The following is a 27,427-nucleotide window of genomic DNA, read 5'->3' as shown; positions in this document are numbered from 1 at the left end:
CCGCGACGTCCCACAGTTTTCTTGGCTCCCAAACACACCTGCCACGTCCTCTTGCTTCGATCATACCGCCACGCGACCATTTTAAGGCAACGCCACGCGTATCGTTCGCCGAGAGCTTGAAGCGGCGAGTCGGGACCCACTTTACCAATGACCGCTTGACAGTACCTTTGATGAAGGGCCCCCTGCAATTTCCTTTATTCAAGCAGTTTTGCGCTAAGAAATTGCGCACCTTGGCATTCCTACAGCCTGCTCTGGCTCCCGACCTGATTCGAGACCTATTCCCGTGGCCATAACCGGCAATGAATAGTCGCTTCCAGACTATGCAATACTGCTGAATGGGGAGCCCCAGACGTCAAACCGATATCCTTCCGCTGCCACCAAGTTGGTCATTTATTCCACCACTGCCGCACTCCATGAATAGTGCCATACTGGAGCTCATTCCCTGCTCCTCGCCCATACGCCGATGCTCGCCGTTATTACAGCGTAAGCTGTTATGAGCTCATTCCAATAGCCGTTTCGGTTCGCGATGATGCCGCCGCCGGCGTTTGGCGGCGTAACCGCTAGCGCCGCAAATGTGAAAAAAAGTACCAGCTCTCCGCCGGGATCGAGCCCAGGCCCGCTGCGTGGGAGTCGGATACTTTACCACTGAGTCACGCAAGCGCTTGCTATCAGGCAGAAGAAAAATTTCGCAGTTTCGCAGATGCTTTGCCCGAAAGGCAAAGCATCAATTGCGATAGCAAATTATGAGATAGCTATTCGGAGTAGGGATAGTAGTTTTATCGGCTGCATAAACTTGGACACATTCGCTTACTAACTGAATTAGCAAGCGTAGTGCCAGCGCGCATAAGCAAACATGAATCGATCACACTCGATGACCGCAGACAACCACTGTCAAAACGCTGGCAGCCAGCGCAGCCGCCGCAGCGAGCGAAGGCTCGTGCGGTCTATCGCTTCATCGGAAACTCAGCGGCGAATGCACAGTGCATACGAAGGCCAGAGCCATGGTGTTAGAAGTACTTTTAACACCGTGGCCAGAGCCGTGTGAACATCGCTTTCAAGATACGGTGCGGGCGACCGCCGCAGCAGGGCAAAGTACAAGCGTAGTTGTTGGCAGAGTAGAAGCTGCCCCCCCTCCCTCCCGCGCTGCCTTTCCGCTTTCCTTCTTTCGCGTGCGAGACTGAGTCGCCAGTGCGGGTGCGCAGCCGCAAAGCCGCATCAAAGCGGTGCAAAGTCAAAGCTACAATACGCAAGTGGTGATCTAGCATAAGCAACACACTTCAGCCATGATGTCCCAAGCCTGCAACACTGGGATGTCGTGCAGCGCGACGGAAACCCGGGTGGTCTGCGGGCGCTGGTCGGTCGGGTACGTGACGTGGCAGCTTGGACTCTGGAGGTTGGAATAAAAAGATTTCTTTCGCTCAGCCACGATGCGATGCTACTTATGATGAAATGAAAGTGCTAATTTTCCCGCAGGCTGCGAAAAATGGCGCACAACAACGTATCGAGCAAACGCGTCTCGCTATGCGCTTTGTGTACTATGTAGACGCCGTCTACGTAGTAGACGTTGCGCGAAGTTTGTTGTCCTCGACTTTTCACGGCATGAGCGACGTCCCGGACTTTCATGGTGTGCGCGCCATGGAACAAGCAACTGGCGACTTCAGGCCTCGCTGCAAGCCATTCATGGCTGCAGCACGACCACCCGGCAAGAGCGACGTATGGCGCACTGCAGGCCCTTGTGTTTTCATTGTGGTGAAGCCAATCACCTCTACAGGCTGTGTCCTTATCGCCGAGCTGGGCTCCGTGGATTTTCACTGAATGCGCCGTGCCCGCGCAATGGCGAACGCCCCCTCGAAATTGAAGGCTACCTCGCGGACGTCAGTCCGCGAGGTAGGCTGTGTGCACGTGCATACGTGTGGCGCACGCAAGGTAACATTTAACACCATTTCACGACTGTCATATCCTATCAGAATCATTGGCCCAATATAGTCAATGAACAAAAACATCACAGAAATGTTCACCTACATCAATTCCCGCAGTACGTGAGATCTGCATATTTTTGATGCCGTTTTATTAGGCGAATAAAATGACATCGGTTGTGAAATCAGATTACATACCACAACATTCGCAGCATCTTTGGCGGAACATAATGCAATGGCACGAAATATAGGTAGCAAATAATTCTGGTCGGGAGCGCATAACCTTTTGAATATATACCTAATTTCTTCGCTGGCCTGCTTGCTTCAATCGTCTTTCTAGCGGCAGCCGCAGCATGAAATCGCTAAGGTGGAAGAAGGTGTTAAAATGCGGGCTGGTAAACAAAAGATAAAGGTAGGAAACAGAAACTATCACAATATAAATGTCGCGCCAATGCAGCTTCGAAAAGCATCGTCGTAAATCAATGGTGGATATTTAGGTCGTTTTGCATACAATAAAGATCCTCAATGTCGCCATTCTTCAGGCCCCTAAAATTTGCAAGCAAACGATTTCTGAACACGCACCTTACGCGCTAGCTGACTATTGGGCTAAATAACACAGCTTTCTAGTTCTTTTTTTTCTTTTGCCCTCCTTTTTTAACGAAGTTATTGAGTCCCAAAACTGCAATGTAGTTTTTAAGGGACCTCCTAGAGAAGGGCTTTTTTATCTCTCACCAATTCTTCGCGAGAAAAAACTAAATTAACCTACGGAAGCTGCGTTGTTAACTTTTAGCGGGTATCGCGCTTAGTTAAATTGAATGTAAGCGCCTTATTTTTTTCCCATAAATGAGACAGAAACATTGAATTCACGCTGAAGAATGACTTTTGCACACGCTTTCAAGCGTTGTACTCGCTTGTGTAAGGAACGTCCTGTTGCCAATATTTCGTGCTGCGCCAAACTTATCGAGTTGAGTTTGTGAACGGTCTGTAAAGCTGTCCAAGTGAATGCCAGGTAGCCACCTCGTCGTCTTATAGCAGAAAGCTAAACGTCTGTCCTAGATAATGTACTACAGTTTGCCAAGTGGTGGGATTTCACAGTAAATTCTTTGTTCGTAGAAAACCGTTTACGCTGGCCTTGGCTCTCTGTACTTCGGCTTGCAAATCAAAACACACGTCGCTTTCGGCCTTTATTGCATTTTTTATTGTGCATCGTGAGTGCACATGTGGGGTCGTAGTGTACTGATATACGATGGGAATGTTGGGCTGTACAGCGCTGAATTCCGGTACACCCTATGTTAACTCGCTTGGTTGCCAGAATAATCACTTGTCGTCTCTCTTTCGTCGGGATAGACGCTTACATTCATCGTTCTTTATAACATACGACGACATTGACAACTCCGATGGCAAAAATGCGGTACTTGAAAACAAATCGCTTCATTTGAACCAATTTGTGGGGAAAGGAGGGTTGTGGTGCGTTTAGGTGTTAAGGGCGGTCTCTGTGACTTATCTAGGTAAACGCATGGGAATAAATTTCGCTGGGTACGTTGCTCTGCACACTTCTGTTATTTTTTCAAAGCAACACGCTTTAAAGTTGCGCAGGTAAATTAATTTCTTGTAAATGAATTTCAATAATTGCCTAAAACCACTTTCTTGCATCCTGGGGCGCTACAACGTAAAATGATTCCAAACTGTTTTGATTCCAATTTCTGCAATCAGCCTCCACGATTGGTCAAAACATTTTCGGGCCACTCGGTGGGCGGAGCCACCGACTTGACCTGAGGGAGCCTTCAGCTCCCCCTGGCCAGTTTCACAGGACCCAATTAAAGTTCTTGTCACCGTCACTCCCAACTTCGCCTGTCTGTCATGCGACGTCACGAAAAGCACAATAGCTCCCCATCTGATATAACGCGCACACACTGATTCACCATCATCATCATCAGCCTATATTTTATGTCCACTGCAGGACGAAGGCCTCTCCCTGCGATCTCCAATTACCCCTGTCTTGCGCTAGCGTATTCCAACTTGCGCCTGCAAATTTCCTAACTTCATTATCCCATCTGGTTTTCTGTTGACCTCGACTGTGCTTCCCTTCTCTTGGTATCCATTCTGTAACCCTAATGGTCAACCGGTTATCCATCCTATGCATTACATGGCCTGCCTAGCTCCATTTCTTCCGCTTAATGTCAACTAGAATATCGGCTGTCCCCCTTTGTTCTCTGATTCACACCGCTCTCTTCCTGTCTCTTAACGTTAGTCCTAAGATTTTTCGTTCCATCGCCCTTTGTGCGGTCCTTAACTTGTTCTCGAGCTTCTTTGTTAACCTCCAAGTTTCTGCCCCATATGTTAGCACCGGTAGAATGCAATGATTGTACACTTTGTTTTCCACCATAGTGGCAAGCTCCCAGTCAGGATTTGGCAATGCCTGCCGTATGCACTCCAACGAAATTTTATTCGTCTGTAAATTTCTTTCTCGTGATCAGGGTCCCCTGTGAGTAATTGACCTAGATAAGCGTACTCCTTTACAGACTCTAGAGGCTGACTGGCGATCCTGAATTTTTGTTCCCTTGCAAGGCTATTGAACATTATCCTTGTCTTCTGCATATTAATCTTCCACCCCACTCTTACACTTTCTCGGTTAAGGTCCTCAATCATTTGCGGTAATTCGTCCTCATTGTAGTTGAATAGGACAATGTCATCTGCAAAGCGAAGGGTGCTGAGTTATTCGCCGTTGATCCTCACTCCTAAGCCTTCCCAGTCTAAGAGCTTGAATACTTCTTCTAAGCATGCAGTGAATAGCATTGGAGAGATTGTGTCTCCTTGCCTGACCCCTTTCTTGATAGGTAACTTTATACTTTCCTTGTGGAGAACCAAGGTAGCTGTGGAATCCTTGTAGATGTTTGATAAGATATTCACGTATGCCTCCTGTACTCCTTGATTGCGCAATGCCTCTATGACTGCTGGTATCTCTACTGAATCAAATGCCTTTTCATAATCTATGAAAGCCATGTAGAGAGGTTGATTGTACTCCGCAGATTTCTGGATTACCTGATTGATGACATGGATATGATCCATCGTAGAATATCCCTTCCGGAAGCTAGCCTGTTCTCTTGGTTGGCTGAAGTCAAGTGTTGCCCTGATTCTATTGGAAATTATCTTGGTGAATATTTTATACAATACTGAAAGCAAGCTAATGGGTCTATAATTATTCAGTTCTTTAACGTCTCCCTTCTTATGGATTAGTATAATGTTGGCGTTCTTCCGGCAAGAAAAAAATATATTGATATCGCCGATAGCTAGTGGGGCTATACTAGTTCAGGTGCAAGCAAACTAGGAAGGCCCACTGAGCTTCATCAAAGTCACTCCCTCACCAGAACAGGAATTTGCCTCCCTGGTGCAGTATTCGGCCACTACCTCCCTCATGACTCCGACAATTAACCCATGGCCCTCAGTTCCCAGTGGCTGCGGAGCACCTGACCAAGGCGGCGGTCAGACCTGCTACGCGGCAGAGGGTGCTGAGAATCTCTGGGTCAAGACAGGCCGCCAATGGAAACTGAACCTGGCAACGTTCAACACGCGCACCCTCTCGAGTGAGGCTAGCTTAGCAGGACTATTTGAAGAATTATCAGGCATTTCCTGGGATATTATTGGCCTTAGTGAGGTTAGAACTGGTGAGGCTTACACAGTGCTGACTAACGGCCACGTCCTCTGCTACAGAGGTCTTCAAGTTAAGAAAGAATCCGGGGTAGGATTTCTAGTGCATAACAACATAGCGAGCAACATTGATGAATTCTACAGCATAAATGATAGGGTAGCAGTCGTCGTAATAAAGCTGAATAGGAGGTACAAAATGAAGGTAGTACAAGCCTATGCCCCAACCTCTAGTCACGATGATGAAGAAATAGAACAGTTTTATGAAGATGTTGAACTAGCAATGAGAAAGGTGCAAACTCAGTATACTTTAGTCATGGGCGACTTCAATGCAAAAGTGGGGGAAAAGCAGGTTGGTGAGCAAGCAATTGGCAACTACGGCATCGATTCTAGGAATGCAAGAGGAGAGATGTTAGTAGAATTCGCGGAAAGGAATAGGCTCCGAATAATGAATACCCTCTTCAGGAAGCGCAGCAACAGGAAGTGGACCTGGAAAAGCCCTAATGGAGAAGCAAGAAATGAAATAGATTTTATACTCTCTGCCAATCCAAGCATAGTGCAGGATGTAGACTGCTGGTATCTGTACTGAATCAAATGTCTTTTCATAATCTATGAAACCATATAAAGAGGTTGTTTGTACTCCGCAGATTTCTCGATTACCTGATTGATGACATGGATATGATCCATCGTAGAATATGCCTTCCTGAAGGCATCGTAGAATATGCCTGTACTCTTGGTTGGCTGAAGTCAAGTGTTGCCCTGATTCTATTGGAAATTACCTTGGTGAATATTTTATACAATACTGCAAGCAAGCGAATGGGTCTATAATTCTTCAATTCTTTAACGTCTCCCTTCTTATGGATTAGTATAATGTTGCGTTCTTCCAGCTCTCTGATACACTTCAAGTTGTGAGGCATTGCGTATTGAGCCTTTTCGCGGAGCAGTTTGTTTTAGAGAAACGAGATGGCGCTTACGGCGGCGCGCCATACGTCTCCTTAGTGACCGCGCACAAATACGAAACCATTACCGCTTCCACCTTGCTTCTGTGCGATCAGCTGTCGGAAATGCAACTGAGTTTTCGCTAACGCGCTGTGCTCCATTCACTCTTGTTTTAATCCTGTGGATTGAAGACGTGTGCAGTACTTGGCTGCAGAAATAGTGACTGGCATATTAAGGAATGTAATGAATATGTGGGGCCAAGTTCGCGGACGGCTGCTGCAATTGTCCGTACGCGTTTCTGGCACTTCGAGATGTACGGCTCTCCTCGAGGATACACAAATTTGCTCATCCACCTGCGTTGTATTGCTAACCTTCAAAGAAAGGGCTTCAGCCTCGGTACGTCGGCAAGAGTGACTACTGCTCGTTAAACAATGATAACGGGAGTAGCTCCGCCTCCTGTCATAGTAGGTTTCGCGCATAGTATTTACACACATCTAGTACCCAACCAGGACGGAAACTTACACCCATTTTTTCCGCCAACGTGTCAGGAATAAGTGAATGGGCGCACACTTGAATATATGCGCACTATATACACACAATAGGTGATGGTACTACATCGATAGCGCATGAATGGCCGAAGCTGAATGTTTCGTGACGGTCCACAAGAGTAAGCGAGTTACTCGCGATAATGCGCATTTGCTAGAAGATATTGCAATGTACAAAACAGCTACGTTTCAAGCCTTGTGCGCCGCAAGAACAAATATATCGGAACTGAGCACACCCGCGAGCGATTAGGCAGAAAATAATCAGATAGGCCCTTCTAACTTCATCGCTAGTTATAGAAGGAGCCTCTGTATCCGGTTCAACACTATTTCGCATGAAAGTATCTTGGCTGTTTTGGGCACTGTACAGGTCAGTATAGAATTCTTCCGCTGCTTTTAATATATCATCGAAATTGCTGATGATATTACCATGTTTATCTTTCAGGGATTTGAGTTTATCACACTGATTACGCATGATTAAACCACACAAAAGTAAACCTCCGCGATCGCCTCCTCTCGACATGCAGTAGCGGCGCGCGAAAGTATGCTGCGCGCTACAATTGGCTGTTAAGCCCGATCAGAATCAGCGCACGGAACGCGATTGCTTCTCGGTTGGATGTCATTTTTTTTAAATATTGGCTGTCAAGTTATGGGTGCGATCCTTACACGGATTTACACGGTAAGAATCCTCCTTCGTGTAATTGTCTTCTACTTCGCTATCACTACTACTGCTTCGCCTTCCCGGCCAAACTACACTCTTATTTATATTTTAGTACTTTGAGTCCGAGTATAAGCGCTGCTGCGCATGACTTCTAGACTTCTATTTATTCTGATTTTGAGTAAATCCGGCTTGGCATCATTTCGGTTACTGAGTGAATTCTATATACAAGGTGCTTCAGCGAACAGTTTCCAAAATTTTTAACGGTGGCCTGAGGCAGATAGTACAATTCTAGTTCATGAGCTCGTCGACTCAAAAAGGCGGGCATTACTTGCACAAAAAATTTAAATGCATAATCGACTAACTAACAAAATTAACCAATTAAGTTTTTAGCTAATTCCCTTATGGCCCATGTTGGAATTTACAAATTCTAGCCGTGGAGTGCGGATCCACTTTGAACTAAATCTCAGGCTGACACCAGTATGGTATGGTATGATAAATCTTTATTACGGTGCCTCGGAACACGCATCAGCACATAGCGGGCCGCTCCCACGTCGGTACAGAAAGGCCGAGCCTCTCTGCTGCGTCGCGTGCCCGATGGACACCAGTGTCGAGATAATAATTCTCTACCTTTGCGGAGAAATACATTGGCGTGTCAGTCACTTTCTCAAGAAAACGTCGTTTTATGCATCAAAACACAAAAGTATGAAAAGAACAAATTATGGGATTTTACGTGCCAATACCACGATCTGATTATGATGCACGCCGTAGTGGAGGACCATGGAATAATTTAAACCACCTGGGGTTCTTTAAGGTACACCTAAATCTAAGTATACGGGTGTTCTAGCATTTCGCCCCATCAAAATGCAGCCGCCGTGGCTGTGATTTGATCCCACGACCTCATGCTTAGCAGTTCAACACCACAGCCACTAAACAACCACGGCGGGTAAGCGCAAAAGTAACTGGAACGCCAATGCATTTCTCGGCAATGTTCGGTAATTAATATCTCGAAACTGGTGCCATCGTGAGAATTAGTTCCTAGTGCATCCACCTTGCGAATTCCACGGCTATAATTTGTAAATTGCAACATGGGCCATAAGTTAATATGTTAAAACCTAATTGGTGATTTTTTTTAATTAGTAGATTATGCATTTCAATTTTTTGTGCAAGTAATGTCCACCTGTTCGAGTAGACCAACTCATGAACTAGAATTGTGCTATCTGCCAAAGGCAACCTTTAAAAATTTTTTGAAATTGTTTGCTGAAACACCCCGTATTTATGGCCTCTGTATGCAAGAGGCGATGTTTCTATCCCTAATGCGTAAATGCTGTAAATAATTAGAAGAGCTTTGTTTATTTTATTTTGTCGGCAGTCGTTAGCATTGCCTACTGGAAAGAGAATCAATATTGAGGCACATATCACTCCCGTGCTTTTCACACGCCGTTGATAGAAGACTCTGCCGAAGGGGTCACTGAAGCCTGCAGTTTTTTTTTTTCAGGGTCAAAAAAGCACCCAAAGTAATTTGAAGTGAGGTGAACGTACATCAACATATCCATTCTCTAGGTATAGACTATCCAATTAGTTGGCTACCTCCTTCTCTTTAAAAATATAATAAACTTTGTCCTTTGTATATATTTAAATATATTGTGTCTGTGCGTGGTGTTTTCAGCGGAAATTAAAAAAAATTTAAAGTGAGGACACACGGATAAAGTAGCCGCCGCTGGTGCTTCTAATGCGCTTGTCCTCCTATTGTCAGAATTTGCCGAAATAAAGCGAAAGTATAATTTGAAAGCCGTGCACGTCTGCACCAACAATAGTGCCGTAAGCTTTTAGCCACAACAAAAGTTAAAATGTGGAGGCAACGCACGATAATCCTCAAATTATGTGGGTAACAGAACTCCGGTAATGACATTTTAGGGGCGGGGCTCAGCCCCCCCCCGGGAAAATTCCGGGGGGGCGGGGGGTTATGTGTATTTGGGTTTATTTTTACGTAATAATTGTTGTGCTGACTCATTATTTAGCTTCCAAAGTGCACTGTTTGCCTCGTATACCCTAAATGGGCAGCAAGCGGAGACCCCTTTGATACCGCAGCCTAAACAACCGCCCCGTTCAGCTGCCAACCGTGTAGAAACGAAAAATGTAGAAACGTCTACCGTGCGGAGACACAAAATAAACATCCATTTGAACGCCTATTGCAATGCAACGCCACGTTTTTCTTTTTGTTTTTATTTTGATGCCCTGTGAGACATTTTCATTTAAAGAGGTCTTTACTCTTTCTATTTAAGGGTTTGCCATCGCAGCAGTACAGAAAAGGTGTTCCACGTACAGTCTCATCCTTTCGGGTGCCATCCTGTGTCCTGTTGCTCTCATCACATCTGCCTTTGTTCCCAACATGCATTGGATGTGCGTCACATCGGGATTTATTTATGGCGAGTATATATATATAGTTGTGTTGCGATTGTATCTTTAGAGGCTGGGGCAAATTACTAGGCATGTGTATCATATCACTTGACAAAGCCGTGACTCTCAATAAAACGCTTCACGCAGATGACAAAATATATTGAATGAAGTACAGGCCACAAAGCACTACACGAAGGGAACAAATCGCAAGGAAGCTTATGGTTACATTTACAAATTGTGACAACCTGATGTGTTAAGATTTGAGTGCGCGAGAGAATAGATACCATACTTATCACCACTGACGCAAGTAACGGGTGGACAAATCATATAGAGGGTACCTGTTACGCCTTGAAACATCGAAAAGAGCAGTGCTGTCATTGATTGGTATTCGTGTATCAACATGGCCAATAGTAGTTGGTGAATAGTTCTCTCGATTTAGAGTCTGCCTCGCAGAAGGCAGCTCATTCTTTTTAAGCAAGGAATTATACGGCGTCGAGCTGCGTTGAATTTCATAATATACGATTTTATTTTTGCGTGGATCTCACTAACGTTACAATCTATGACGTTACCCCTTTCTCGGCAAACGTCATTGCAAGCTTGAAGCTTGAAGCATCAAAGCTGCACTTAAAGAAATAAATTTGGGGTATGTTTCGAAACCACGGTGTGATTATGACTCACGCCATAGTGACACACTCCGGTATTTTGACCGGGTTCATGGTATCTATAGAATTGTAGAATGTTATAAATTTTATTACACAAGGGTTTTGCAATTTCGACTCCAACGAAATGCGGTCGACGCGGCCGGGCTCTAGCCCGCGGCCGCGAGCTCAGCAGCGCTATGCACCATAGCCACTGTTCAATCGAAGAGGGTATGTGGCATGTTTGCGAGGGTAGTAGCCACATACATGTTTGACGTGGATATGGAGGCCGTCAGCTGCTACCGAAACAGTACCTTAGGATGCTGACGCCACAGCGTAAAATATTCTCAACTGCGCAGATGTGTTTTCTCTCACAGCGTAGTCAGCCTGTGTCTATTTCTCAAGTGCCGCCGCGGTTACGGCACCTCCCATGCATCTACCGCAACCGCTGCTGCAGCCGCGCCGGCACCTCCGACGCACGTGACGTTATAACAACAGAAGCGCAGGCCACGTGCATAGGCGCCGTTGGCACACTCTTACCCCCTCTCCCACTACCAATATGCATTAAGCGCTGTCACCACACTCTTCCCCCTGGCCCCTATCCGTTTCCATTGTTGCAGCCGCGTCGCCGCACTCTTTCCCTCTCTGCCCTACCCATCTCCATTCCAGCAGCGCCGGCACCTCCGACGCTAGTGCCATTATAACCACAGAAGTGCATGCCACGTGCGCAGGCAATGTCACGGCAGTCTTTCCCTTCTCCTCCTACCCAGCTTCATTGCTGTAGCGCTGTCGCCACTCTCTTTTCCCTTCTCCCCACCAACGCGCGTGACATTATGATCACAGAAGCGCAGGCCCCGTGTACAATTGGCTTCATTCAAGTCGCCGATACGGACGCCGATACTGTAGCACGCGGCAGGCAATGGCTTGCCGCGTGCTACACCTACCCGGCCCGGCCCGTGGGCCGGCCGGGCCGGGTAGAGCAGTTTTTCCCGGGCTCGGGCCGGGCTCGGGCACGGCGTGTGCTTTTTGACCCGGGCCCGGGCCGGGCTCGGGTTTTTTGACGCGGGCCCGGGGTGGGCTCGGGCTTTCTCTACAAGCCCATTCAGCGGGGACGCCCTCCCAAACACCAATCTGAGTACCGATCCTGTGACTCTATCACCTTACGCCTTCAAGATGGCAGTCCTATACCACACGTCCCTAGTATCCGCGTCCTCGGTCTCACCATCTCTACCAACGGCTCCAACGCCTTGGCTCTCAACAAGATCTGCGCCCAATCTCAAAACACCCTACGCCTTCTTAAACGCATCTCCAACCGACGAGGGGGACTCAAAAAAGACAGCCTGCTCCGCCTCGTGCAGTCCTTTGTCATATGCCAGATCACCTACGTTGCTGCGTACCTCAATTGGTACCGGGCTGAGCAAAACAAGCTCGATACCCTCATACGAGGGGTCTACAAGCAAGCACTTGGACTCCCGCATTAGACCAGTACTGCACTCTTCAACCAACTAGGAGTTCACAACACCCTTGCCTAACTCATTGAAGCACAACAACGCTCTCAGCTTGAACGGCTCACCCTTACTGAAGTGGGAGGCTTTATTCTATTTACACTTCGCTTTACTTACCATCAGCAACAGGGCCCCAAACAATCGATCCCGACTGACATCCGTAGCTGGATCCACAAAGACCCTCTTCCTAGAAATATGCACCCTGAATATAACAGGGCCCAGCGCCAAGCTCGGGCCGGAGTTATCATAAAAGCCCTTGCTCATGTACGTACCTGGCGTTACATTCGTTGATGCAGCCCAACATTCCCATGCACACGATTTGTGGACGGCGCCACACGCGATGGAGTCCTACACCACACCTCCAGCGTCACTACCCTCACTGCCGAAACGGCTGAAGAAGTGGCCATCGCCCTGCCCACTCTAGATCCCACCTGTCACACCATCCGTGTGTGACTCTCGCTCAGCCGTCACTAACTTTAGCAAAGGCCGTATTTCTACTCAAACTCTTCGTATCCTCCGCCAGGCACCACACTCTAAAAGAAAGTATGATCTTCCTGACATGGATCCCGGCCCACGCGGGCACTGTCCACCCACACCTCCCCAACCTCAACGAGGTCACCCACTCCATTGCGCGAGGCCTAGTCAACCGCGCCGGAGGCACTGGAGACGAGTTGGACACCAGGGACAATCTGACTACATGTAACGATCTCGTTAAGGCATTTTACCTTAGTCGCCGAACCTTCCCCCACCTCACCCCAAGTTCAGCCGGGCGCAGGCTACCACCCTGCGTCTGCTACAAACAAATACGTACCCTTCACCCGCCCGCCATCACCTTATATTCCCTGAAGTTTACAATATCCCCAACTGCCGGTGCTGTGGCACTCACCCGGCTACGCTTCCGCATATGCCGTGGGAGTGCCCAGCACAGTACACACAAATTAACACCACGACCCTCTCGTTGAGGTTGCGTGAGGCTCTGCGGAGCTCCACCCTCGACGACCAAACCTGGGCGACCCAGCACGCCCGTGAGGCGGCGGCGAAGCAAGCCCTCGACGTCCCCTCATGGGAGGCTTCGGCTCGGCCATCTTAAAGTGCTGGTTCCGCAATAAAAGTTTATTCCTCCTCCTCTGTACACTCCTATGCTAATTTTGTACTAATTTTGAATGGTTTCGCTTGTGAGCTTATGAATATCAATACGCTGAACACTCGTTGCTGTCAGTAAACTGTGTTGTAGTTTCCTCAATCAAACGGCAAAGAGACCTTATCAAAGTCGCTTAGTTGGCGCCACAAAGCGTTACTGTGGCGATTGCGGAACAAAATAAAGAAAATAGAAAACAAGAAGAATCTGAGGTGCAGCATGTCAAAAACACGATTACAAGGCACACTGTTGTGGGGTACTCCTAAGTAATTTTGACCAACTGAGGGACTCTAACTTGCACCTAAATGTAACTACACAAATGAATGTGGCAGGTTTCTGGGGGCGAAACATATGCCACGACTTGCTTTATGCTCTATCACGATCACGAAATGCACAGACAAAAGCAAGCGCGGACACGAGCAGGAGATTCGTTCGAAGTTTGGAAACCAGCTCATGAAATGGTATATATATATATATATATATATATATATATATATATATATATAGTCCAAGAACTTGGTGCGTTCTTGGCACATGACGAACTCTTGCAACGATATTCTACTTCTACATATACACACGAACTTAGTGGGAGTATGTGTGCAGAAAAGAATACAAGCGCATTTGAGAATAAACAGGTACCAGAACGCAATTTGCCCCTAGTACACCTTGAGCCGTCATTTCGAAATCATATGGCAGTATATCGCAACGCCAATAATTTTCTTCATATACAATCGAAGAAAAATAAGCAGGCGAGTGACATCAAGTTGGGCTATCCGGAGTGAGATGGAAGATTCAAAGGCTGCAAGCATATTGAGAGTTTAGTCTTGTGATTGCAGCAACCAAGCTTATGTTCCCCTGTCGGGTATCCTATTTTCAGCTATGGCAAAATACTCAGGTTCGACACGCCTTAGTCATGGCCTGTGTCAGGACTGTGTCTATCAAGCGCCGGTTTAAGTCATAATTGTCCCGCCAAAGCAAATGTTTAGCGGTAGTGCCAAATATGAAATCCAAGTGTTCTTTGCGCTTGTAATTTGGAAGACAATACGCTATTTGCTCTATCGGCGATTGAGCATTTGAATTTGAACTAGTTATATGCTGATGCAAGCGGACAACGGAAGCGTGTACAGATGCCAATGCTGAATGCTTTCGCCTACCGTCTATTGAACGTTTCTCGGTGTGAAATATCCATGATACATTGTGACCTAACGCACAAGTTAAAGTGCGTTGTTGGAAATTGAACAATTTAAAACAAAAACAGTTTGGAAGGGCTCCCACAGCGCTGACATTCAACAACAAAAGACAGAAACAACCACACAGAAACCAAGAGCAATCACGAAGAAGTGAAATTTACATGGCAACATGTCATATCACTTCCGCCGTTGATGCCTACATACCGTAGCATTTACTTGATAGTGCCAATAAACGTCATGCTCGCGCATGACACCTCTCGCTTATTTCCATGTTTGTGAAGAATCTTTCTGCTCTTAAAATCCTCGCCACAAACATATCGCCCGAAATTACATACCAATCATGTATATTCTTTCCTACTATAGAAAATATGCATCTTGTGCAACTCAACTTCAAACGATATAAGGTACGTCGAATTTGAAAGTGTGGCTACGACCCGGATTTTATTAAATGCTCTTCGATTCTTCACAGACATCGCAATCGCATAATTAGAGAAATCCTTGAAGCAGGTGCAATCAATCATTAGGTATGACGTCCTCGGCACTGCACAGCAAAAAGTGGTTGTATTTGGGTGCCAACGGCTGGAGTGACGAGACATGATTACATATCGCTTTTATATTTTTGTGCCGGTTTTTTTACTTCTGTCTCATTGCACATTCTGTTATTTTCTCGGAGTAAGAAAGTTGTTAAAAGTCAGGACTGTGTGCTTCCTTTTCTTATGTTCTTGTCCTGTGTGCCCTGTTCAAAATTTAAGACGACCCAGTGACAAGCTCATGCTCTGAGGTTGTCAAATACAAATGTCACAGAAGCATTGTTCGCAACTGGATCACTAAGTTTTGCCGACATTTCTGTTTCAGGATGTGGACTGGGACTCCTTATGATCTCCACATCCATCTACATTGTGTCGTACTTTGAAAAATACAGAAGTTTGGCCACAGGAATTCAGTACTTAGGAATTTCACTCTCCGGCATCATCGGTCCATCTATGCTATCGAAACTATCCGCCAGGTACGGGCTAGCAGGCACAATGCTTTTGGCTGGTGGTGTGACATTGAATCTTCTTCCCTTGACGCTCTCACTTCGAAATCCACGACCCGTTGAGTGGCGTCGTTGCAGACGCTCGAAGAAAAACGGCCAAGTGAAAGCTACTCTGGCCAATGCATGCGTGGAACACGTCGAAGAAACACTTTTGCATGGTACTACTGAGCGTCGCAATGCTCCCGTCGGTAGCGTCGAGGTTGAAGTTGAAGATCTCAAGGAAGCAATGACCGAAACCGCAACAACTGTAGCTCAAGATTCTCGATATCCACAGCAAGTGGGTGGCTTGCAAATGTCGTACGCTCCAGAGGAACGCAAAGAGAGATTTGGTGTGATATCGCAAGTCTTACACGTCCTCCGGACACCAACGTTCTATGTAATATTAGTGCCCATCGTCGCTGCGGATATCACGCTTCCTATACTCGCTTTTACGATTGTGGACTACGCCGGAGACAAAGGGGTGTCACTGGACGTCGCCGCAATCCTCGTGAGCTGCCAGTGCGCGGGCGGCTTTTGTGGACGCCTGGTGATACCGCTCATATCAGACACGACGCCGCGCGGACGGTGCGTGATCGGTTCCTGCTGTTTCGTGCTAATATCATTGTGTTTCCTGCTCATGCCGCATATCGCCAGCTTTGCTGCCGTAGCCACGGTCACTTTCCTTGCTGGCGCCCAGCAGGGTTACCTGGCAACCATCAAGACAGTGCTCGTCGCGGACTACTTGGGTGTTCAGAAGGTGGCAGTGTGTTGGGGTATCATGGGCTTGCTCTCCATGCCCCTGATATTTTTCCAGCCCTCCATTATAGGTGAGTCCTCTGCATTTCATTTTATTTTTAGGGAGAAGGGCGATGCACAAAAGTTTATACTTCAAAGGGTTCGTTGGAGCTCTCATTGTTGTGCAGCTCACTACAGAAATTAGTCAGTGATTTTATGTATTGTTCTCCCCCCCGGACGCTTTATTGAATGCGTGCAGTGATTTTCAAGCATGTTCACAAACGAAGTTGTAGCCGTATTACACGATTTGCCCTTATAAATTGTGTAGAAACCACTAAATATACAGATTGCCATCGATGCCGCTTTTTTAGCAACTAAGTATTTTCATATCTGTCAATATTTTATAACGCAGTCCGTGATCTCCTCAGGCAAGCCTGTGTTCAGGCAAACTCTGAAATTTTACATACTGTTCGCGTAATTTTTTGTTCATGTCAGTGCAGCCGTGAACTTGCAGCTCTAAAACTGTATGCTCTGCTTTACTGATACTATGCGAGGCCGACAAAATTTATGCCGCTTTGTGTACAAATCAGCTAACGAAATAAACATGCTGTGCGCGGAACGCAAGAACAAACAGGCCGCGGAAAGCTACTGCCAACTAATTTTGCTGCTTCTTGGTCGTCACAAAACTACAGACGAATTCACAATAAGAAAAACCGAAAAAACAAGAACTGCGCAAGAACTATATAGGACGCCTTCCTTCACACTGCATTGTGTATTACCATCATTTGTTAGATAAATAGAACTACAACAGAATCACTCAGTTACGCTTCTGGCAATTGTGTAGCGATTCCTGATTTTTCCTGCTATGTTGATACTTCTTAGTATATTAAATCCTACTGATATGTGGTGACGCTTAGCGTAGGGGCAACAGGTCACTGTTTAAACGAAAAACTACCGAACATTCACGATGGATAAATAATACCTTAAAATTGCATATGCCATCACATTGTGAATCTTGTCAATGTGAATCAAATCTAAGAGACAGATATAGTAAAATACTAGGAAAAAGCAGGAATGTCATTGCCAGACAATTCTAAAAGGCATAATTTATCAAAGAAGCGTGATACAAGTGCATCAGGCATAATACTGCAGTTTTATTCGAAAATCAAACGTTGTCTAAGCGTAATGCAAAGTGAAAGATGGCGTCCTATCAGGTGTTCGTGCTTCCTTCGTTATCCTTCGTTATCCATTCCTTCGTTATCCATTCGTGTATATATAGGTGATAATCAAGCAGCAATGAAAGCAGTTGGTAGTTGCATACCGTTGTGGTTGGCCTTCCCTCCAATGTCCATTCTGCGTACATGTTTATTTCTGAACATAAACAAGCCCAACGCCACGTCGTTTTGGTGTCAGCTTACTATTAAACATTTACCTAAAAAATGACGAGTGTAGTATGTATGAATATCTTTAACGGGCGAAGTGTTAATCGTAACTTTTGGTTCTGAGGATTCATCATCAAAGCACATAAATTAAGCAGACTAGGTTGTTGATTTAGGTGCATCGGCAATTCGAAGATAGATTTGGAACCGCTCGCCGAGGACAAAGTAGTAGCGAAAAAAACATTGTTTGTTGAACCTTTTCGCTAACACCCTCCAATAAGTGTTTTACGGCAAAAGTAGGAGACTCCGTGCAAATGGTGGAGAACATTATAATTTTCATCTTGTTAATCTAGTACACGCAAGCTTGCACTTTGAAAGATGCCCAAGTGGTCACACTTCACTTTTGTGCATAATATACGCGTGTGACACCCCGGTCTGTGTGCTGTAGTAATCAATTTCTATGAGCCGCATGTCGTGAGCAATTCTCTCAGCATCAACGGGTGCAATTAAATATTTCAATTTATTTACCGGAGCCTACAAGCCACTTTTTCGTGTCACCTTCATTGCAGGTGCGTTCCGCGACACGCAAGGCTCGTACGACAATCTGTACACGTCATGTGGGGCAGTGGATTTGGTCGCTGCACTTCTGCTTGGCCTGCAGGTCTGTCTAGACTCAACGAAAATGAGAAATAAAGAACCTACCGAATAAGGCACCCGGCCAAAATGGCTCGTCAGACATATTACACGCTCTCCATCTTTGACCACGTATGAAGCTCAACTAGGTCTTTCCCGCTGTTGCCGAATGGCGCCACGCTTCTCCTACCGCTTCCACGCATGCACTGCAAGTGATCTGAGTATTTCTTAAGCATAATCTGCAAATACTGACAAATCATAGAAGCGGCAGTGGGAAGTGAGAAGAATACATATCGTTTTGGACTGAAATCATAGTGACTTCATTTGTTGCGATGTATCGATGTGAATCTTTGAACTGATGTGCTCTTGAAAACAGTTTTCCGTGAATGGAGGAAAATCAGTTCAGACGACAAATGTGCGCAATCAGGAGTTTGTCACAAGTGGGCCTTGCGTGCGCCCGACGTGCTGCAATCATGTGGTGTGCAGCGATAGGGTCTCCTGTAAGGAGCGCACGGTACAATGCTTGGTGGCGGGGCGCGTGTCCACATATTTTTCAACGGTGCCCAGCAGCCAGTGTCATCCGAAGCGACTAGGAGCTTCTGGTAGCAACGGACCCACAGTTTCTATAGCGAGGTCCATCGGGCTCTGGAGCCCTTTAGCTACCAGTAGCAAGCGAGCAAGGCAGCCATTGGGAACCCGCCAAATGTGAGACATGAGTGGACACTTATATTCTGTGGGCTACCAGGAACGACGATTTATAGGGCCGAGACGCGCTGTGTTTGTGTCATACCAGGGAGCATCAGGCCCAGGCTCAGAGCAGCTGTCTGGCGTAGCTGCTGGGCAGCCCGGATCCGGCACGCGGAGTTCATTGACGCTCCTGTGTCCGCCATGATCCCCCGCAACAACGCCCTCCCTTCTACCATACACTAGCAAGTAACTGTCACATAAGCGTCTACAATGCCACATCGCTCCGACGGAGTCTACGTGAACCCGACGATAAAACTAACAAGACGGCTGCCCTGCATTCGAAGGCCCTTCGGCAAAGCTGCTATGAAGGTAATTCCCGGGGACTGTGAGCATTTGTTGAGCAGGTCGCCTCGGTTGTTTCGAGATATATGTAAATTGTTGTTTATTCAAGCCACACTTTGCTTTTGTTTTACTTGTGATAATTTTTTTTCATTTCTTGAAATACGCTCGAGTTTCTCGCTCAGTGCTTTTGTCCATTCCTTTGCGCATATGGTGGTAAACGTGGCGATCATCCGTAACCACCTTTCTTCAAAATTTCAGAACACGCAAGCTTTGATGAAAATAAAGTGGTATTTTCATTCAAATAACGAACACTCACGGCGAAGAGACATATTCAAAAAGCTTGGTCACTCCAGCAACACGTTGTTGCTGATGATTTATGCTGATGCTGATGGTTTGATGGCATGCTATAGGAAACAATTCTCAGTGTTCGCGTGCACCGGCGCGCCACGCTTCTGGTCTCGGAGGCCACGCGTGAGCTTCTCGGCAGTGCCACTAGATGGCACAGCGTGTCCAGAAAGGAGCGCGAGAGAAGAGTCTCGTGGGCACTGCTCGCGTTTCTCCGCTAACGCAGACACCGGCACGCAATGCATCTCATAGGCCATGCGTAGGCTTCGCAGCAGCGGGGGTAGATGGAGTCGAGTGCCCTAAGCAAATCACGAAAGAGGAATCTTACCCTACTGAACGCCTCGTACATTACTGGCTTCAACGGTGACAATCCGCCTTTTTCATTTTCCTGTGCTGCCCTCTGCCGCGCTCCGCTGGAAACGTTTTGGTAGGGTGCTGGGGCTTTCGCCGGTTGATTTGTGAACCTGCGCCCGTGTTAAGTGCGCATCGGTTGTGCGTTTCGTGGATCGCGAATAATTATTAATGGCTTCTGGGGGGCAGCATGTGGTTCCTGGAAGCCATGTAGCACTCACCAACTATATACATGTAGGGTGAGCAGGCCTGAGTGTGCTGTTTTGTTTACAGTGCGGCCGATAAAGGCACGCTGAGTTCCCTCTGCCGTAGCGGCTGCTTTGGAGTTTGTTGGCGCTAACTCCTGCACTTGCACCTCGCTTTTTTTTTTGTAATTCTTTTTACACATTCTTTATACATTTCGCATCCTTCCGCGTCGGATTTAGCAAAGCGATGCAGTTGTTTACATCGGCATCTACAGCCACAGATCGTTGTTAGCGTCAAAAAATGGGGGAAAGGTGCATATATGAAAAGGCGCTGATATGAAAGAATGTCAAAACGTAGAATAAAACACATATCTGCTCATATGAGCCGCGTTGTTCCATCGTGAGACGAGTCAGTATGAGCGGCTGAGCCACTTAAACAATGGCGACTGTGATCCAGTTACAAATATTGGGCTGTTAATTTATTACTGATTCTCGCTTTTCTTTAACTTCGCGATAGTTAGTTTGCGCGTGTCATAAAGCATTATTAGAGCAAACTGTGCTCGCATAAGCGCTCATTTAAAGGCCGTGTTGTTCTCCTGCACAAACGCGGATGCCATGGCTGACACCGTTGGTATATAAATGAGCGAAGCGGCTGTTTATGCTGCTGTACCGAATGTACCGTCTCTTGTTTCGGGTTTCACGCAGAGATAAAGAGTCCATCTCAGGAATTAAGAAATGTGTCTGCATGCCAACACGTAAAAACCCACCCATCTACGTTGCTAATACGACCGGCAGCCTAAGGGAACGGTGACGTACAGATGTTGGCACAGGCGTTGGGCACAGCGCTGTGTCCCCGCTTGCAGCTTATTGTGTACGCGGCGATCGAAGCGAAGGGTAGTTTATTTCAAATCGCTAAGGCTAGAATTGGACTATAAAAGCAGTTTCCTTCATTATAACTTGCTTACTTTTCAGTACCGGTCCGCCGGTGGCGGGTGCGCGAACTCGACGGCGCCAGGTCTAACCTTCGCTGAACAGGATCAGCATCGGCTCAAACTTATGTGCACGGATTGAGAGCGTCGAATCTTGTGCATTTCAACTTCGTAGGCATATCTTGACTCACTTTGAGCGCGATTATTTATATATACTAACGAAGCCGTTGCGGCTATCGCGTTATCGGTTCGACGGCCCATCGCACGGGTTTCGGTCCAACGATGGTCGGCACTCTGATTTTATCGGTGCCGTCGACAAGAAAGCCCGTCGCAGTACGGCAACTCGCGCTCGTCGGTTACGTCTTGTAGGCATGGTATGATAAAATGGTCTCAGCGACACAGTGCTGAATTGTCGGCCAATCGTAGGCGTGCGCGTCTTGTCGGTCGCGTATCGACCCAGTGTTACCGCGCCTTGAACGAGTACGTGAATTCGGGCACACGCTACCACTACCAGCAAGCGAGGACCGACGCTGCAAGAAGTCTTCGTCAGCAACGTGTTTTTAAGTGTCGTCCAAGTGTAACGCAGGAGTTCATCGATAAATTTGCTATTACAGCCATCAATGCAAGGCGGCAACTACGTGGTTCCCTGTGCAGTCTGGACGAAGCCCTCACCACTTTCTGTTAAAAGTGGAGTTGCAGTCTTAAGCTACGCACGTTTTCGGTACCGCACCGACGTCGAGCTACCAGTGAAGTTTCAACGAGGTACACAGCACGAGTTTGCACTTGGCAGTAGCGCGCGTGCGAGCACATTTTTTTTTTTCGAGGGACGTTTCCCCGAGACGGGGCCGCACGGCCGCGCGCGGGACCCTTCCAAAACGTTTCGCGACTAATCCGCCAGGGCAGGGCGCATGCGCCGTAGCGCCATGAAAAAGGCGGATTCGTTGTCGCTATGGTTATTCAATGCTAAACGCATTACCATCGACAGTTACCGTGAGATGGGTTCCACCGCTTTTTCGTAAAACTGCAGGCAGTTCTTCAGCACGTCGTTAAATACTTATTCACTTCGTATTTCCCTGCGTCACTGTTAGCCGCGTAAACGAGTGACATTTTTACCGTCACATTTTTTTTCGCATCTTTTACAGCTGTTTTATGATGCGGTGCGGCGAACAGCCAGTACCAGCGCTAAAAGCGGCGCGGAAACGTCCGAGCTGCGAGCCGCGTTCAAAGCAACGGCGAAGTTCGGAAACAAAGGAAAACGAAATGGTTTGTTAGAAAATGCCGCCTATCAACACCTGTCACTCGGTGCATGCAGATATCTTTACCTTCCGTTATTTAGAAATGTTGCGCGGAGCAGTGTCTGAAAAAAAAGTAACCAGCGGAAGCGGTGCTTTGGAAGTGGCTATATTAAACGCGGTGCACGTGCAATATTCACAGTATCATAATGATATCATAATGGTACAAGAAACACGCGGAATAGCAAAATAATCACTCTACAAACCATTTAGTGGTGCCGAAGGGGAGACGAAGGCCATAACCACTGTCGTAAAGCGAAACCTTACGGTCGTGCAACACGACACGGAAATTAGGGATATTCACAGTACCTTAATAGAGATTATACCCACACGGAAATTAGCAGATAGCCTTTTTAGCCTCAATGTGTACAGTAACCCGAGCTGTAAAAAACACAAATTGCGAACACTATTTCGTAAAACGCTCCCCATAGCGGGTAATCGTGTGGTGGTAATTGGGGGAGATTGTAATGCTCAACACGCGTCATGAACTATAAATTCGAGAGTCCCAAAGGCAGAAACCTCTGGCTAGACGCGCAACAGGAGAGCCTAACCCTCGTAACCGATCCTTCAGCTTCCACCAGGAGAGGCAGCAGTGTTTGCGTCGATACTACGCCAGACCTTACTTTCACAAAAAACATAAGCGACACGCCGTGGATAAATACACAGCAAGATGTGGGTAGCGACCACAGTGTAATATAAATAACAGTCAGGGCAGGACTGCGAAAACACAAAGGCAATCAGCTCAAAATTGTCGACTGGGATAAATTCCGGAACATTAGAAGGAATACCAGCGGGGAAATTAAAAACATCGCAGATTGGACTGAGCAGTTAACGAAAGACATAACCGCGGCTACACAAATAGTTCCACCAGAAGCACACTTAGAAGTCATAGACAGTAGGCTCCTGCAGATGTGGGAGGCTAAGGAAGGGCTAGAAAGGCGATGGAGGAGTCAGAGACACAACCGCGAAATCAGAAGGAGGATAGCCAGAATAAACAGAGACATAGAGCAGCATGCACAACAGCTATGTAAGCAGCAATGGGAGGAGACATGTAGTAACATGGACAATCAATTAGGGCTCGCAAAGACATGGAACCTTCTCAGGTACCTGCTACACCCCGAGGAAACTAAGGCGGTATACAAGCAAAATATTAACAAGGTAATTCATGCCAATGGAGGTTCACAACAAGACTTTCTACGGGAGGTTACAGAGAAATATATCTCTCAGGCTAGACCCATTATACACCGAGACTACACAGGAGTAGTCAACAACGAACTTGACAGGGAAATTAGTGACGCAGAAGTAAGGGCAGCCTCGCAAAAACTTAATACTAAATCAGCACCCGGACCAGACGGAATCACAAATAAGATACTCAGGAACCTAGATGATGAGTGTATAACAAAATTGACAGAATATATCACTGAATGCTGGAAAACCGGCAATATACCACAACAATGGAAGAAGGCACACGTCATCTTAATACCTAAGCCAGGCAGGCGCTTACAGCTGGAGTATCTGAGACCTATATCTCTCACATCTTGCGTTGGAAAGCTCATGGAGCATGTAGTCCTAGTGAGACTAACCAACTATCTCGAGGACAGGGACCTGTTTCCCCCCACCATGCTGGGTTTCAGAAGGAATCTTTCCACGCAGGATGCGATGCTCCAGCTTAAACACCCAATCATAGACAACCCAGGCAGATCCACTAGAGCCATCCTCAGCTTAGACTTAAAGGAAGCATTTGATAGTGTAACACATCAGACAATACTCAGCAGCCTTGAAGAGCTATGATTAGGAAGGAGAACATACAATTATGTTCGTGACTTCCTAACCAGCAGAAAGGCAAAGATCACCGTGGGGGACCTCGTCTCGGAAGACATTGAGATTGGTAGCGCCGGCACAACACAGGGGTCAGTGATATCGCCGATGCTGTTTAATCTGGCATTATTCGGATTACCAGCGAAACTAAACAAATTGAGGGCCTTAACCATACTATATATGCCGCTGACATTACCTTATGGGTAAAGGAGGTTAATGATGGGCCCATAGAACAGACACTCCAAAGCGCGATTGAAACAGTCTAACAATACCTAGAGGGAACCGGATTGGTTTGCTCGGCGGAAAAATCAGAATTATTATTGTACAGGGTGACTCACAGGGGCCGTAAACCAAACAGCTACAGGGGGGCAGATAATCTAGAAACGGACATAGAATTGAAGACTGCCGATGATGAACCCATACTTAAGGTTGATAAAATCAGAGTTTTGCGACTGCTCATTGAAGCAAAAGGCAACAATGGAGAAATCATTAGGAATTTGACAGGGACAGTACCTCAAGTTATGAGGTTGATCAAAAGGATAGCCAATAGACACAGTGGAATGAAGGAAGAAAACATGATCAGACTGGTACAGGCATCCGTTATCGGCAGGATCGTATACGTCGTACCCTACCTTAGATTGTACGCTGCAGAAAAGATTAAATTAGAATGCCTGATTAGGAAAATTTATAAACAAGCCGTAGGACTACCAATCAGCACTAGTACCGACAGGCTATTAGAATTAGGCCTGCAGAACGCAATAGACGGGCTCATAGAGGCGCAGCGGATAGCGCAGTACGAACGCCTTTCTAAGAAGACACATACTAGAAAGACTAAGGTATTGGGTACCATACTTAAAACGGAACCAAAGTGGACATCCCAAATGGTGTCAGGGATACGATAACCGTTCCTCCATTACCAAAGAACATGCATCCCGTGTACCATAAAGGCAGAAGAAAAAGCAGAGCAATGGTCATACAAAAGAAATTTGGGAATAGTAAAGACGCAGTATTTGTAGACGCTGCTAGATACAAGCACAGGCGCGGCTTTACAGCCGTAGTAATTGATCACGAAAAGAAGTGCAAAACATGCGTTACGGCAAGCACAGTGAACATCGAGACTTCGGAGGAGAGAGCTATTGCGCTAGCACTATCACAGACCCAAGCGGACGTAATAGTCAGTGACTCTCAGGCGGCAGTACGAAATTTCGCTAATGGCCGAATATCTCCTGAAGCAATACGAATCCTGATGGCAGGTACCAAAAGTCAAGAAAAGAATGTTTATTTAATATGGACACCCGCTCACACCTCCACCTCGCCAGGAGACAGCAATAATAATAAGACGGTCCATGACGTGGCTCGAGGGCTTATGGACCGAGTCACGGCCGATAATAAGGCCGGCACCTTAGCGACTCCTGAGAACGAGGATGGAGAGCAGTGGGAATGGAAGGATCGTATGACCAAATTTATTGACATCACACAACACTACAAATTGCAAAGGTGCATTTAACCACCACCTCACCAAAAGCTCAGCAAAAAGCAGTCTGTCGAATGGTGGCAATTACAGACCAGAACTTATCCGAACCCGGCGATCTCACACCTCATTTACCCAGACATGTGCAACACAGATAAATGCAAGAACTGTGGTTCTAGAGCCAATCTGGAACATATGCTATGGGAATGTCGAGGCGTAACAAACAATAATGGGGATGCAGCCTCTCGCGATCGCCTCCGCGTGCGCTGGGAGACTGTGTTGCTCAGCTCTGCCCTTTACGATCAACTTTGGGCTGTCCAGCAGGCCGAGGAAGCCGCCAGGGCTCAAGAGCTCCTGGCCGTCACCTAGACGGGACCATTTGCCCGTCCCACAAACTCGCAGGGCCTTAAAATAAAGTTCTTTGAGTGACTGACTGACTGACTGACTGACTGACCGACTGACCGACTGACCGACTGACCGACTGACCGACTGACCGACTGACCGACGGACCGACGGACCGACGGACCGACGGACCGACGGACCGACCGACCGACCGACCGACCGACCGACCGACCGACCGACTGACAATAATCCGCGCGCTGTCGACCTGTGTATCAAGATACGTGCGCTCGCTTGTTCTGCGGCTGTGTAGAAATACACAACGTGTTTTGTTCAACGTACACAGTTTTCTATTAAAAAAAATGAATAAGAGCAGCGAACGTGACGTTCCTGCAGACGAATTCATAGGCGAGCTTGACATACTTTGCCGCTGATAATGCGAGCTTCAGAACAATAACTACCAAAACTAAACAACTAACTTTCGAAAAATTCAATAATTTATTCAGTAATGATTTACAATAAGTAACTTAAGATAAGCACAGAACCTGCATTCCTAAAATGCCACAAATTACCGCATGTAATAAATGTCGAACAGACTTAAGGCGCCACTACGGTCGCATGCGTTAAAATAGGTGATCGCGCGTGGGTGCTTTTACTGTTGTACAAAAGCAATATCCGCGATAGAAACACGCATGCTAAAAAAATCTGATAGCTGATAGCCATGCCACTTAAAACCTACAATTAAAGGGTAAAAAGACTTAAGGTCCCATTTGGTCGCACGCGTTGAATTAGGCGCCACGGAACGACGCTATCAGTGTCCTCCAAAAACAATATACGCGACGGATGCACGCACACAAAATACCAACTAATTGCCAATAACTTTGTCACTTCGAGCCTACTATTTAAAGGCTACAAAAGAATTCCTGCAAGTCTAGAAACATAGGCAAGCTCAAAGCATGCACAAAAAACTTTACGTATTCATCGCTGCCACGGAGCTGTGGGAAAACACCTCCGACCGCCACAAACATATCATGGTGTATTGCTTTTCGCCAGCGTGTTACCTTTTAAGCACGGCCAATGTGTTACCCATGGTGACATTGACGGGGACAAGAACTTTAATTGGTCCTGAGAAACTGACAAGGGGGAGCCGAAGGCTCCCTCAGGTCAAGGTGGTTAAAACATCTTTCAGTGTGCCCCTGCCGAGGCTACAGCCACGAGAGAGGAAAGGTAGGTGACAGACATTTGGTAAATGCTGGTGTAAACAAACGGGCTGCAGGTGGGGCACTATGAGTCAATTTCATTGAATGTGGAAGCGCTAGACCCTGTGAGCATACT

General features: G+C 46.8%; 1 protein-coding gene across 2 annotated transcripts in view; it reads left to right on the top strand.

Moving 5' to 3' along the window:
• The window catches only part of LOC119444543 (uncharacterized), a 112,343-nt gene extending 93,916 nt beyond the window's left edge, over positions 1–18,427 (top strand). The window contains exons 2-3 of one of the 2 annotated variants that reach the window (XM_049663418.1): positions 15,592–16,413; positions 18,270–18,427. In XM_049663418.1, coding sequence (XP_049519375.1) covers positions 15,592–16,413; positions 18,270–18,409 — 962 coding nt within the window. In that variant the 3' untranslated portion in view covers positions 18,410–18,427. The remainder of the gene's footprint in view (positions 1–15,591; positions 16,414–18,269) is intronic. The other variant, XM_049663419.1, reaches the window with a different exon arrangement.
• The last annotated feature ends 9,000 nt before the right edge of the window (positions 18,428–27,427 follow it).

Source organism: Dermacentor silvarum, chromosome 3, assembly GCF_013339745.2.
Source record: "Dermacentor silvarum isolate Dsil-2018 chromosome 3, BIME_Dsil_1.4, whole genome shotgun sequence".
Taxonomy (NCBI): domain Eukaryota; kingdom Metazoa; phylum Arthropoda; class Arachnida; order Ixodida; family Ixodidae; genus Dermacentor; species Dermacentor silvarum.
The sequence above is the reverse complement of the archived record's forward strand: the minus strand, read 5'-3'. Positions and strand labels throughout refer to the sequence as shown.